At 39.6% G+C, this 13,692-nt stretch overlaps 1 protein-coding gene across 1 annotated transcript in view; it reads left to right on the forward strand.

Moving 5' to 3' along the window:
• ARHGAP20 (Rho GTPase activating protein 20) overlaps positions 1 to 13,692 on the forward strand; it is a 106,530-nt gene that overhangs the window by 60,650 nt on the left and 32,188 nt on the right. Inside the window, exons 5-6 of the mRNA XM_018556242.1 lie at positions 280 to 321; positions 6,746 to 6,830. Coding sequence (XP_018411744.1) covers positions 280 to 321; positions 6,746 to 6,830 — 127 coding nt within the window. The remainder of the gene's footprint in view (positions 1 to 279; positions 322 to 6,745; positions 6,831 to 13,692) is intronic.

A 13,692-nucleotide genomic window follows, 5' to 3' on the forward strand; every position in this document is an offset into this window, starting at 1 on the left:
TATCTACTGTGAAAGGAGAGTTGATGTGTTAAATGAGGTAACCCACCACTACCAGTTAGTATACGGTTTCAGTTTACTCACTGACCTGGCTGTGCTGTCTGAATCACAAGACTGGCTGAAGAGAGTTACAGATTTGTTTGGCAGGTAGAACAAATAGAAATATGTGCATTGGCTGTGGAGTTAGCTGTTTTTCTGCAGTTAGGCTTTTAATGTAATATATTCCCTGTAGAAAGTTTCCTTCATTTATCATGTACGGTTTTGTCTGTTTTTTTTTTGCAGTACTCCGGAAGAGAAACAAAGGTGGCTTATGCTTCTTGAAAGGTAAGTGGCTTCTTCCTGGTTCTTGTTTTGCTTGTCTTCTCTCTAAGTTTTTCTGTCACATTTCACATTTGACAGTATTAGGGAATTGTAGCTCAACTGTATCGTTTTCTATGGTGTACTTCAAATTGCATACTACCTTCGTTTATACTGTATACTGCTTCTTTCTATTTTCAATGCTTAAAAACCTATTAAAATGTTTGTAAGCCCCATTCACACCAAATGTGTTGGCATTCGTTTTTCAACGGATGCCAACACAAGGACATCTGAAAGTGAATGGGAGCAGTTCCCACCAGTGCATTGCGTTGCACTGCCCTCAGCTGAAAAAAAAATAGAGCAGGCTCTAAATTTTTTCAGCGCAACTCGGGTGTCGGCGGGAAGCTCGGGAGAGTGGCGAACGTCCGATCACCGATCTCCTCCCTGTTCTATGGGACCGGGAGCAACACGTATTGCATCACTTCTAGTCCCATAGCTGTCATTGCTGGACTCCTGAAGGCCTGCAATAAGCTATTGAAGTGCGATCTGCACTTCAAAAGCTTATTTAGAGTGTAAAGGTGATACTAGGGGTCTTGGGGGGCTTGTAAGCCCCCTTATGTGATAGCAATTAAAGTAAAGTAAAAAAAAAAAAAACAGTTTTTAAAAATAATATCAAATGAAATAAATGTAATAGTAATAGAATTTTTTTTAAAGTCTCCTGCCCCCGCGAGCACGCACGTCATAACATAAACACGCGTTGGGTGCGCCTACGTATGAAAACGTTGATCGCGCTACACAAGTTCTAGGGCCAATATTTATTTTTGTAGTTTTTTTTTGGTGCATTATCAACAATTATGTCCTACTTCTCCAGTATCTACCAAAAGCTGCAATATCAGGACTGTGTAGACTGACCCTTTAATGAGACTTTTGAGTTATTTTGACAAAAGTGGGGAATGTATGCTGGTCACTGATTGGATGGGTGCAGCTGTCATTTAGGCATGTGATAACACTATGCACTGTCAGTACAGGATTCATAACATTAGACACTTACTAAGCAACTAGCACTACACTTTGTTTTTCTTTATCATTTTTTTTGTAATAGAAACTGCTCCCTTCCACTGTACCTTGTATAAATCACTTTCCTTAAAAAAATGCTTACTGTCAAAGCTATGATGGATTGTTTTATTGTGATACGGAGATTCCTGTGGTCTTCCTGGCTTTATTTTCAGTCTGCGGAATTTGTGCTGTTTGGACTGGAAAGTTCAAGTCCACTTTTTTTATTGTGGTGTCAAAATGAAAAGTAATCACTTTTCTAGCATCTAACAAATCAACACTCAAAGTTTTTCTGCTACCTTTTCTATTTTAAGAGTGGCAAAGAAAAGTATCTAAATGCAGTATGAAGGCTGATTATAAGGGACAGTCCACACAGTGGTATTTACAGTTCTAAGTTTAGTCTGGTTGACCAAGTCCTCTGGCTTGTAATATCTCTAGGAACCTCCAGCAAAAATATATTTATGCTGTAGTTCTTCTCCCTGATTCCACCTTTGGTCATTTTGGGTGCTTACGCTCATTTTTGGGTGTGTCTCGCTTCTGTTATGGTAAACCAATTCTGGCTACATACAGGTTTGATCTTTCTTAGATATGATTTGTTAGATCTTAAAAATGTATCATCTGGATAATGCAGTCCTGATTTCTTTAAAGCAATGTTGGAACTTCTTGCACAGCCTCACAGAGAAACACAAGCACACAGTCTGGTGTGCATGCTGCACATGGCTTGAAAACAGGACGGAAGCCACAGCTTTATTTTCTACCTTTTTCAATACAACAGAGTATCTACCATATATATATAACAGAACTTAAAAAAAACTGCCATCTAGTGACCGAAATTGTATACTGCAGAAGTTGTTGCTATGAACACAGTAATATGTATTCTAACAAGCAACATGGTTATCGCTAAAACAAAAGCAGTTCCCTACTAAAAAAAGCATTTGTTTTACCACTCCGGTGGTGTCTACAATACTCCCTCTCTTCAAGATCAAATTCTTCAGCAGTCAACACTTCCTTGAGTGTTGGATTCTGAAGGTGGCTGTTCTTGCAACTCTCACACCACTCTCTCACACCACTCTCTCACTACTGGCAGTCTTCAGAAATGTAGGAAACCATAAAGGGTTCAGGTCAGTCCAAAAGTGATATCTTAGCTATAGGTGGCACCTTCTGGATCAGTCAGCCCCTGGCATTTTATATGTCTTGAGTGCTCCAACAGTGAGATCTCTCCACCAAAATTTCCAACTCTTTTATGTCTACCTAGGTGTTTTGGGTATTCCCAACACTTTTGTGATCTATAGCTCCACGTGTACATGGGTCCTTACAGGGCCGGCCTTAGGGGTGTGCGAGCAGTGCGGCCGCACAGGGCGCCATGGCAACAAGGGCGCCGTGCGGCCGACACAGCTCGTCCTGGGGGCGGCTTCTCTCCCCCTCACAAAAGGCCGGCCCTGGGTCCTTACACTGGCTCTGACCATTAGGCATCATGTACATGGGCGCATTAAGCCGTATAACATAAATCGTGGGCGCATTTCCACACAACTGCCACGTACAGCCACCCATAGTAATAAATGACTGTAGGAGGATGCACATGGGTTTATTCCACTACTTGCGTACAACCCTGGATGTGGACATTTGCCTATAGCCATTTATTACTATAACCCCAACCTTTATTACTATATCCCCAACCTGTCCGTCTATCTCCCACCTTGACTGCCTTTAGGCGTTCCCTAAAGACTCATCTCTTCAGGGAAGCCTATCCCACCTCGACCTAACCACTGAACCTTCACATTCTCAAATAATTCATCCCCACACAGCTCCCTCCTTATGTATCATTTCCCCCTCCTCTTTCAGATTGTAAGCCCTCAGGGGCAGGGCCCTCCTTACCATCTTGTATTGTATTGTAACTGTAATGTCTTCCTTATATTGTAAAGCGCTGCGCAAACTGTTAGCGCTATATAAATCCTGTATAGTAATAATAATAATTACTAGGGATGTCCCGATGCCACTTTTTCAGGCCCAAGTACAAGTACAAGTACTTCCCCTCATGTACTTGCCGATACCAATTACCGATACTTTTCCTTAAAGGGACAGGTGACTTTAAATAATCCATAGTACAACGACATGTTCTGTACTTTGGATCATGATTGAACCTATTCGTGTTAGCAGGGGAGAATTGTAACTCTATTGCTGGAGTGTAGTGGAGGTGTGTGCTGTATATATGTACTACATACTACACATACTACATATACATTACACACGTCCAGTACAATAGAGCAATAGATTTACAGCCAGCCCCGTCCCAGCTTTCCTCACTCACAGTTTCACTCCGATACCTGTTGCCTCACGCGGTGCCTCTCGTAGTTGGCGCTGGGCAGGATCGCTGCATCGCGTTTCGGTGCTCAGCTTGTGGGAGGCGCTCACAATTCTGCCCTGCTAATCATGATCCATACTACATAATAGTACATAACATGTAGTTGTACTATGGATCATTTAACCTATTCATGTTAGCAGGGGATTATTGTAAATCTAATGCTGCAATGTACGGGACATTTGTGCTGTATATGTACAGTACATATAGATATACAATTCTGCACTGCTAACATGAATGGGTTAAATTACTATGGGTGGCCTTACGCGGCAGATGTGTATCCTGGGTGCATGAGGCCTTATGAAGGGGGGTCCACTCTCCCTGTTATATTGCTTATTTGTATTGTATTGTGCAGAACATAATATGAAAAAAAATATAACAGAGTATTTCCGCCTTCCCTAACAATGGCCACTGCATGTCTGCAGACCCAGGAATTGATACACAGAGATCTCGCCAATGGAGTCCCCGAGAAATATAAGAAACTGTCATTATGTGAAAATAAACGAAAATATCTACTTTTACTATTTCCCAGTTGCTGCAGGTATTTCACACTTCCAGGTGGGTCAAATACCTGATTCCCCACAACACACAGTAATTTCTCCTGCCTGCTTTTATGTCCTGTAGCAATGCACAATCCAGCAGGAGGAACCACTGCATGCAGCAGGAGGAGCTGGTTTCCACATACCTGTAGGGGTCAGGGGGCAATGAAGAGGCTTTTTAAGACATGGGCTACTGGAAAGGTAAGTATAGAGGGACTACTTTTACAGGACTTGCCTTCTTCTAGAGATGACCCTGTGGTGACAGGGTCAATATAATTTCTCAACTGCAGTAATAAAAACACTTGTATTCTAAGGCCAGTTTGGATGGAAGTCAATTAACCTAATGATGGAACTGACTTACCAAATCTATTTACCAAAGTAGCAAAGAAAAGCTATTCAAAAGAGAGACTTTTGTCTGTGTTATGCAATCAAATCTCTATTTCATTTTTCCAGTAACTGAAAAATGAAATTTCATTAGTTGTTATTGCCAGCCGTTCCATTTTATTTCTCCCGTTTTCATTAATCAGCTCAACACATTTTAAGTGCTTAGGAAGAAAGTGGAGCACTTAGAGGAAACCTGCATTGACATGCAGAGAATGTCCTTTGTAAACCATCCCAGCCAATTAATAATCATATTGCACTGCCTTATTTGATATATTTTTTATTATATATTGATATTTGATGCATATATGAAATATATTGATATATTGATTATTTGATATACTGATTGTGTGGTATGGGTTATTATTCTTTGCATTATAATTTCTGACTTCTCAAATCTTTATAATTATGCTTTCATTTGACCAGTATTAAAGTATAAACATGAAATGCCACATTTACTGTGCAAATAGCAATTATTTCCAGGTCACCTATCTACTTTACAGTGAGTTGGATGCTAGCAAACTCCCTTGCAGATTCTCACTGATTCTGTTCTGTAGATACTGACACAGGTAAAGCAATAAAGACTCCTTATTCTGTGGTCCAGCTAAATAACCCCCAGCTAGAATTGGGATAGAGTAGGAAGTTTGGGACTGAGGTAACTGCATGATTATTCTCAATACTGTAATAAGAAAAACATTGAATTCCCAGCACCCCTGTAGCTGTGTGGCCTGTACATCACCATACATGAAGGCTGGCTGCAGTAAACCTATAGGCCTGCTGGTGATCCCTGAAAATTGACCTTAAAGTGAATATGCTGCATTCAATTTGCATCCAATGAAAAAATGTATTAGTCACACAAAATAAAGGTTAGTATCCACACTTATGCATTTCAGATAAATATAAAATCACTTCTTCTTAAAAGTAACACTAAACTCTGGTGTTTAATCTTAAAAATACATTCAAGTACCTTAACTACTAAAAAAAATATCTATTATTTGTGTATCACTCGGCTGTAGATCATCAGATCATCTCTGAATTGGTGCTGACACTGTCCTTCCTTCTGGAGGGTGGCTACTTTTCTTCCCCATGGTCCCTGTGTGTCTTGTAAAGTATCCACGACTCCAAGCTTGCTCCTGTGATGGACTACAATCTCAATACAAATGATAAAACTAAATGTGAGATTGTAGTCCATCGTGGGGGCAAGCTTGGAGCGGTGACTACTTTACACACATACAGGGACCATGGGGAACAAAAGTAGACACCCTCCAGAAGGAAGGACAGTGTCAGTATGAATTCAGAGATGATTTGGGAATCTACAGCTGAGTGATACACAAATAAGGACAGTATTGTTAATAATTCAGGTACTTAAATGCATTTTTAAGATTTAACTCCTGAGGTTAGTGTATTGGTACCCTGACTCACATGATCTTAAAGTGCCACATAAAGAAATAATTTAAATGGGTTCCCTGCAATAGAAGAGGACTAACATGTTCCTATCCTTTCACCCATGTCATGCATGTCCATGTCAGCCGGATCTTCTTTCTGATGAAGAGGAAAGACAGCTAAAGACTCTCTGTGTCATGGATGCTTGATCTCCCACTGAGTGCTATGGTTCCATACCACGATCCGTAGATCATTAATGTGTCCTGTAGCAATGTAGAAGAGGGCAGGTTGAACTACAGTACTCAGGGAGAGACAAAGCACCCAGCATTCTTGGAATAAAGATTCTGAAGAATCTTCAGCCAGCTTAGCTTTTCAAGAGAGCAGAGATCCAAGGTATGGTACAGGAAAAACAGTGAGCCAATCATATCAGCAGAGAATAACATTTTTGGGGCATTCTATAGTCAATTGTAAAGTGCTGCGCAAACTGTTGGCGCTATATAAATCCTGTATAATAATAAAGTGGCGTACTCTCGCCATGGATGCCAGGAAATGAAATGTGAACTTTTTTTGTAGTTTTAGAAAATTAAAGCTCTAATGAAAAGGTATTTTTTATATTACATTGCATTACAGAATGTCTTTTGTATATAAGTCCTTGGAATTTGTTTTGTAACAGAAAAAAAACCTTTAGCTGTTTCAATGCCTTTTTCAATCCATTGTTTCTATTCCTGCTTATTAGATACATCAAGGACGAGAAAGAAAATGACCACCCAAAAATCATTCCTCTGAAGATTATTACAAAGGATATCGGGAACTGTGCCTATGTAAGTGTTTGTATAAATTCATTCGATTTCACTTAGGTATACTGACGTCTGTAACCCAGGTTAGGAAAATATTTATCTTCATAACATTCCATTGAACACATTTTCCAAAGTATGTACTGCTCTCTGAGATTCTGTGTGTTCACTCTGTGATTGCCTCTTCATCTGAAAAGAGAGGGGGGAAGGGTTAGAGCCTCTGCACGTTTTATTTTATTGCTTTCTGTGTTGGTTTCCAGTGATGGTGGTCATCAAGAAAGGAAATAATGGGAAATCTTTCCAATAGGGACACTACAAAATATTAGTACGGTAGGAGTACAATCATGCTTACATATCCTGCTGGGATAATTCACCAGAGATCGGTGGCACAAGCAGCGAAACAGTTGAACCCATTACTGTGTTTGTACGTATTACTATTGGACAACTAGGTGATCACCATTATGATAGGAAGATGGGGGGCAGGTGGGGGCAACTCTGATATAAAGCTTTGCTTGTTAGGGCAGCAGCGAATTCAGGAGGGCAATGAGAGGTGTCTATACTCTACATATACTAGCAGCTTGCTTTTACTTTTTAATCTGCAAAGTCTCTTTAAATAGAAAAGGCCTGCAATGAGTGCTAAAAAAATGTTTACATTTTAACATCTCAGGAATAGCAATCAGAGTATTATCTTGTTTTTTCAGTACTTTCTCTGCTTTTGTAAGAACGATAAAACATTTTCATTGTGTCTACTTAAAATAGTTTCTATTGCAACATTAGTAAGAAACACATTATCAAATTTAACCCAAGGTCATGAGTAGTAACATTTCCTACATTCCATGTTCAGTTAGCATAACCTGTAATAATGTGACTATTTCATCTAATAAAGGATCAGCGTTACACTGGTTTGCATTGTACTTTAAAAGTTATATTTAGGTTAAAGGATAATTAAAGCCTCCGGTTTTTTTTGCATAGATCTACTGCTAGGAAGCAGTAAATCAATGCAAAAAGTGTAAACAACAAAACACTTTAACAGAGGTTAATACTCACCTGTGTCTTCCCTGCGCGCTCCCGTCAGAAAATGTGAAGATCCTCGGGCATCTTGGGGCGGGCGCGTGCGCAGTTCACATTTTCAGCCGGGACGCGAGGAGAGACACAAGGTAAGTCTATGGATGCGTGCACCCGCATGCAGACACCGTAGGACAGGAAGTGCCAGCAAGCTCAGAGGAGTCAGCGCTGGATCGGAGACCTGCAGCAGCACTGGAGGGACAGATGAAAACGACAGAAAACAAGAAGAAGATTGGATTAAGAGACATCATTTAAGGTAAGTACTTCCATTAACATTGTGGGGAGATATTTTTTTTTTAACTTTAATGTCACGTTAATCTATGTTATGTACGGTGCTTATAAATTCACAGTGCTTACTGGTAATGGGCCCATTTCTGAAATGTTTGTCAATCATTGGATCAGGACATTTGTTAATAATTTTTCTGTTACACAATGGAGCAGAACTTTGTATCTTGGGGGAAGCCCTGTTGCCCATAGCAAATATTTAGATCCTGACTGTTGTACACTGTACAGCCTAACATTTGTGGTCAGCTGACCATCACACCTATAAGAGCTTGTTGGACATCCCTTTCCAAAACCATGGGCATTATAGGGAATTGGCCTTTCCTATAGGGCTGTAACAACCTCCACTCTTCTGTGAAGGCTTTCCACAAGATTTTGGAGTGTGTCTTTGGGAATTTGGGTCTATTCATCCAAAAGAGGATTTGTTAGGTCAGATACTGATGTTGGATGAGACGATCTGGGTTGCAGTCAGTGATTCATTTCATCACAAATGTGTTCAGTAGGGTTGAGGTCAAGGTTCTGTGCAGGCTACTCATGCTCCTCCACACAAAAAAATAATTGAGCCATGTATTCATGGAGCTGGTTTTCTGCAGAGGGCATCATCATGCTGAAACAGAAAAGGGCCTTCCCCAAACTTTTACCACAAAGTTGGAAGTGCACAACTCTCTCAAATATCCAACATTTCTAGTTATAAAATTTACCATAAAAATAAAATTCAGGATAGCCTAGTGCACCAGAGAATAAGAGTGTTGGAGCTTGCCTATGCCTTCCTGTCTTCTGTTCATTCCAGTTGACCACTGAGGCTGCCCATTATATTATTGGGCCAAGACAAATGTGTGGGGGTGGGCTTAATTGCAAGTGTCAACAATGCTCCATGAATGCTGCTGCCATACTCATCCACCTTACCAATCAGTGTCTGCTACCCCACCGCTGTCTGCTATCCCTTCCCAATGCAAAGTCTGAATACACTTTGAAGTGTGGGTCTAGAGCCTGTTAACATTTATGTATTTTAAATTACCTGTTTTAACGCATGTCATCACATGGTTAACTATTGTTTTAAATGATGCTAGTTCGCATTTGCGTTAATCATTTATGTGCATTGTACATTTTTTGGATGCATTTATGTGCGTTATAGTGTTTATTGATAATGGCAGTGCATAAAATGTATGATTGTTAAAGCACATAAAAACATACACAGAAAGATGTGAATACAGCCTAATAATGCACGCTGAAATGCTACTTTTTTTTATAACACTATCTACAGCAACACATCAAACAAGGATCCCCTCCAGTGGGTACCACGAAAGTCACTCAAAGCATAAAAGTAGAACAGGAACGCCAAGCCAAAAGGGTAAAGAGTCCAAAATGTTTTAATGGTACCTTAGCAACAACAACAAAAAAGCCAATGCATTTCAGTGACCCACAATACACCCTCTTCATCAGGACTCAGTGTACTTTAACCAGGCTTAAATGGACTCAGTAAAACTGGAAGTTCAGAATGACCGGTAGTTTGCTGGTAAATGGCAAACAATTGTCAGTGTAAGTTGAGATAGCAAAACCCTTTAAACCTCTTTAAATGAGTTTAAAGGCTGGAACATTAGAGGTAACGGATACATAAAGCTTCTTTCTCAAGATTTCTATGTTCCATTTTTTGTAAATCGGTCCCTAAATTTCTGTCCAAAATTACCTAAATTATTTTTTAAGTTTTTTAAATGAGTTCCTTCAAAAACTTTTCCACACATCTGACTGCTTGATCAGTACAATAAAAGTGAAGTATACTCTTTGCCTTTCTGCATCCATAGTGACTGCAAGTGTGGCTAGTATTAGCACCAGTCCTGGAGTTTCTAATACACGTGATTAACTATTAGTGCGTAAAAAGCAGATTTACTTTCCCTTTATGGAATCCACTTTAGCTCCTTGAGTGTATTCTTCACAAATACTTACCTATATTTAGCTGCTGGGTCAGGACCTTTGCTAATAATTATCCCACATTACATGACAGTTCACAGACAGTTTATGTTACACTTAATCTTCTTTACTTCAGCCTCAACTTACTTCTTTAAAAGTCACATACAAATGATGCCAGACTTCTTCAGCTGCAGTTACATAAAACTGTCCTTATTTGTGCTGGACTGAGAGACGTTGTACAATAGACACTGGCACATCAATTCTTGGCTTATACAGACATAAAAGTAAACTGGAATGTATTTTAGGGAATACTCATCTTAACTTATTATTATAAATGTCACGTTGTGCTGGTTTTCATCATTTCTTTTGTGTATTCATTATTTTTCATGGACGTACTTTGTATCAAGATTTATACACTCTATGGCTATAAGTTTGTTGGCACCTGACCATCACACCATTATGAGCTTGATGAACATTCCATTCCAAAACCATGGTCATTAATGTGGAGTTGTGTTAGGCAACCATGAAACCAGACAGAAACTTAAAGTGCAGGTTTAAAAAAGAAAGGAGTTTATTGAAAACAAACATAAATGGCAAAAAACAATAGAGAAAGTCCAGGACGTCGTCAGTGCCAAGCCAGGGGTCAGATGCCAAAGCAGGTAGTCAGCTGAACCAGATCAGGGAGCACTGAGAGCAGGATGAAGAGAGACAATAGCCAGAGTCAGGAACCAGGAGATCCGTCAGCCAGAGCCAGGGTCATACACGGAGAACAGGAACTGCAGAGTACTTGGTTGATCAGAGCAAACACAAGTGCGGAGACTGAATGGACAAGGTGAAGGATAAATAGTGAACTGGTGTTTGCATCATCACTCTGAGACAATAATGTGTCAAGAGTTTTGCCAGTAGTAGCAGAATAATGATATTTGCGGGTTTGGACATAAGAGGGTGCCAAAGAGGAACAGCAGTGTCAGAAACACTGCACAAGCCATGCTGCAAGCCACTGGACAAGGAAGGCTAAGAAACCCTGACAAGTTGGCCTCCTCTGTGAGGCTATAGCAACTTATATTCTTCTGGGAAGACTTTTGACTAGATGTGGGAGTGTGTTAGTTGGAATTTGTGCCCATTTAGCCAAAAAAGCTTTTGTGAGATAGGGTACTGATTTTGGATGAGAAGACTGGGCTCACAGTCAGTATTGTAATTGATCCCAAAGGTGTTCAACGGGGTTGAAGTCAGAGCTCTGTGAAGGCCTCTTGAGTTCCTCCACACCAAAGTTATCCAACCATGTCTTATCTACCATGTAGACCTGACTTTGTCCACTGGGGCACAATCATGCTGGGACAGAAAAGGGCCTTCCCAAACTGTTACCATGAGGTTTAGACAATTGGCCCAATTGTCTAAAATGTCTTTGTACTGTATGCTGTAGAATGAACAAACACCTTTCACTGAAAACACCTGGGCCCATGTCATTAGAAGAGGGATCCAAATACTTAAGGCAGCATTGTCAGCAGCACACTACATAGAGTTAGGAGCTCACTGGATATTTAGCAGGATCATCAGGTAGTTGATTGAATTTTTTTAAAGAGATAAACTATGGGCGTGCAGAGATATACTGTATAACGTTGTGTCTCTAACCCCACTGAGTAGATTTGTCTTCACTTTTTGCTTCTATGATACACATACCAATAAAATGGTGGGGGATGCTACTGTAACGAGTACAGGAAGCCATAGACAGCAATAAAATATGGTCAGAGATTTCAACCTTTCCTCACTCACTAAAGATGTGCTTATGTTTGTGACCATGTTGGAGACATTTCCTACCACTTCCTATTTTGACAGGAAGTGAAGGGAACCTCTCCACTACTGACACAGATGACAATAAGAACAAAACAGAGGCTCTAACTTTTTTCGCTCTGTCCAAAACAAAAAGTTTTGGGTGGAGTTGGGCTTTCTCTGTGAATGTATGTATGTATGCCCAGATTTATATTATTCACTATAGATTTATGTATTTCCCGCACTGAAAATTACATTCTTCATCTTTGTACATTGGATTCTTTACACATTCTTGATAATGTATGTCTGATCATGGTAGCAATGAAGACAGGAAACGGGAAGTGCTCTTTCTTTATATTAGTATATAGGTTTCCATTACTTGCAAGAGACACTTGTATCTGTTTTTAGGTATTTTAATTGTGTAAATCTGTAAAAAAAAATATTTTATTTTTTGTCTATTTTGTTTATTTGTTTATAATGTTTACTGTATATCTGTATTTCTTCTTTTTTTTTTACAATCAGCCCCTTCTGACAGGGCAGGAGACCTGCTTTTTTTCCATTAAAGTTTAGTAATACTTAAGCTGGCCATTCACTGTTGTATTTTTATAAATATATAACAGATCCCACCATCCACAATAAACAGCATGGATGGACATATCTTCCACTGTGTCTTTTGTATTCCGCTGTTAGAATACTCAAACAGTGATTGGCTGCCGTCATTGTTCGCCCGAAGATTTTCCATTCGGCTCCTTTGATTTTCTTATCGAAGGATGCAGAATGGATTGGGTGCTGACAGGGACACCCACTGTGCGAATTTCACAAGTGTATGGCCAGGTTTTCAGGTCTTGTCCCTTCCCCTGCCTGTGACTGAACAGTGAAAGAAGAAGCAGCAGACTGATAATCTAGCCTCTCATCACTCCTAGCTGGCTTCCAGTCCTACTTCTCCCAGTTGGAGTTGTGCTTTACAGTGGATTGTAAGGGGCTAATACCAGCAGTTACACTGCTTGCATTTAAAATATATATATTTATTGATGAATCCAGTGGCTGGAGTTCAGTCTAATAGTTCTACTATCACTGATTGTGAATTGGTTAGTCATTTTACTGATGAAGGATTAAGTGTTAGATGACAGCTACCCATTAACATGGGTTCATCTTTAACATGTCTGGCTTAATATCTTAGATGTGCAGAATGTACGAAAGTGACACATTTTTCTACATTAACAAAATGTGGCATATAACCTAATCCTTTCCTGCTGCCAGATTCGGATCATCTGACCTAGTAGAGTCAATCAAATGTAAGGACCTTGGGGAGAAGGAATGTATCTCCGCAGCATGTTTACTTTGTAATCTACCCCAATGTTCCCAAATTATATTGTCATTTATTTCAAGTGCGATGCGCCCCAGGCTTTAGGCTGTGCTGTGTTTTCATCTGCTGCTACAGATGAACTTTAGTAAACCTTCTTCTATTTTAATTTGTAGGGCTTGGTATTATGCGCTTAAAGTGAACCGAACCCCTAGACATAAAAGTTTTATTGATTAACTTTCCCTTATTATCTTCTTTCTCATGCACAGGGATCTTACTTGAGGATTTACATAATTCCGATTACTTGAGATTACCGATATGGATTGTGAATCCTATATTCTACATGTTATTTAGTATTGACAGTTATCCTGTGTTGCTTTTATGTTTTTTTTTTCATATGTTTTGTAATAATAAAAATTTATTACACAAAAAAAAAAAAGTTTTATTGATACCGGTTTTCCCAGAGCAGACCACACAAGGTGCCTACTCGGAAAGAGCAAAGTTCAGTCATTTTCCCCTAACATTTATACAAAAGGCAGATTTTGCCAAAATGCATTGGAA

This window comes from Nanorana parkeri, unplaced genomic scaffold, assembly GCF_000935625.1.
Source record: "Nanorana parkeri isolate BGI_ZX_2015 unplaced genomic scaffold, ASM93562v1 scaffold229, whole genome shotgun sequence".
Classification (NCBI taxonomy): domain Eukaryota; kingdom Metazoa; phylum Chordata; class Amphibia; order Anura; family Dicroglossidae; genus Nanorana; species Nanorana parkeri.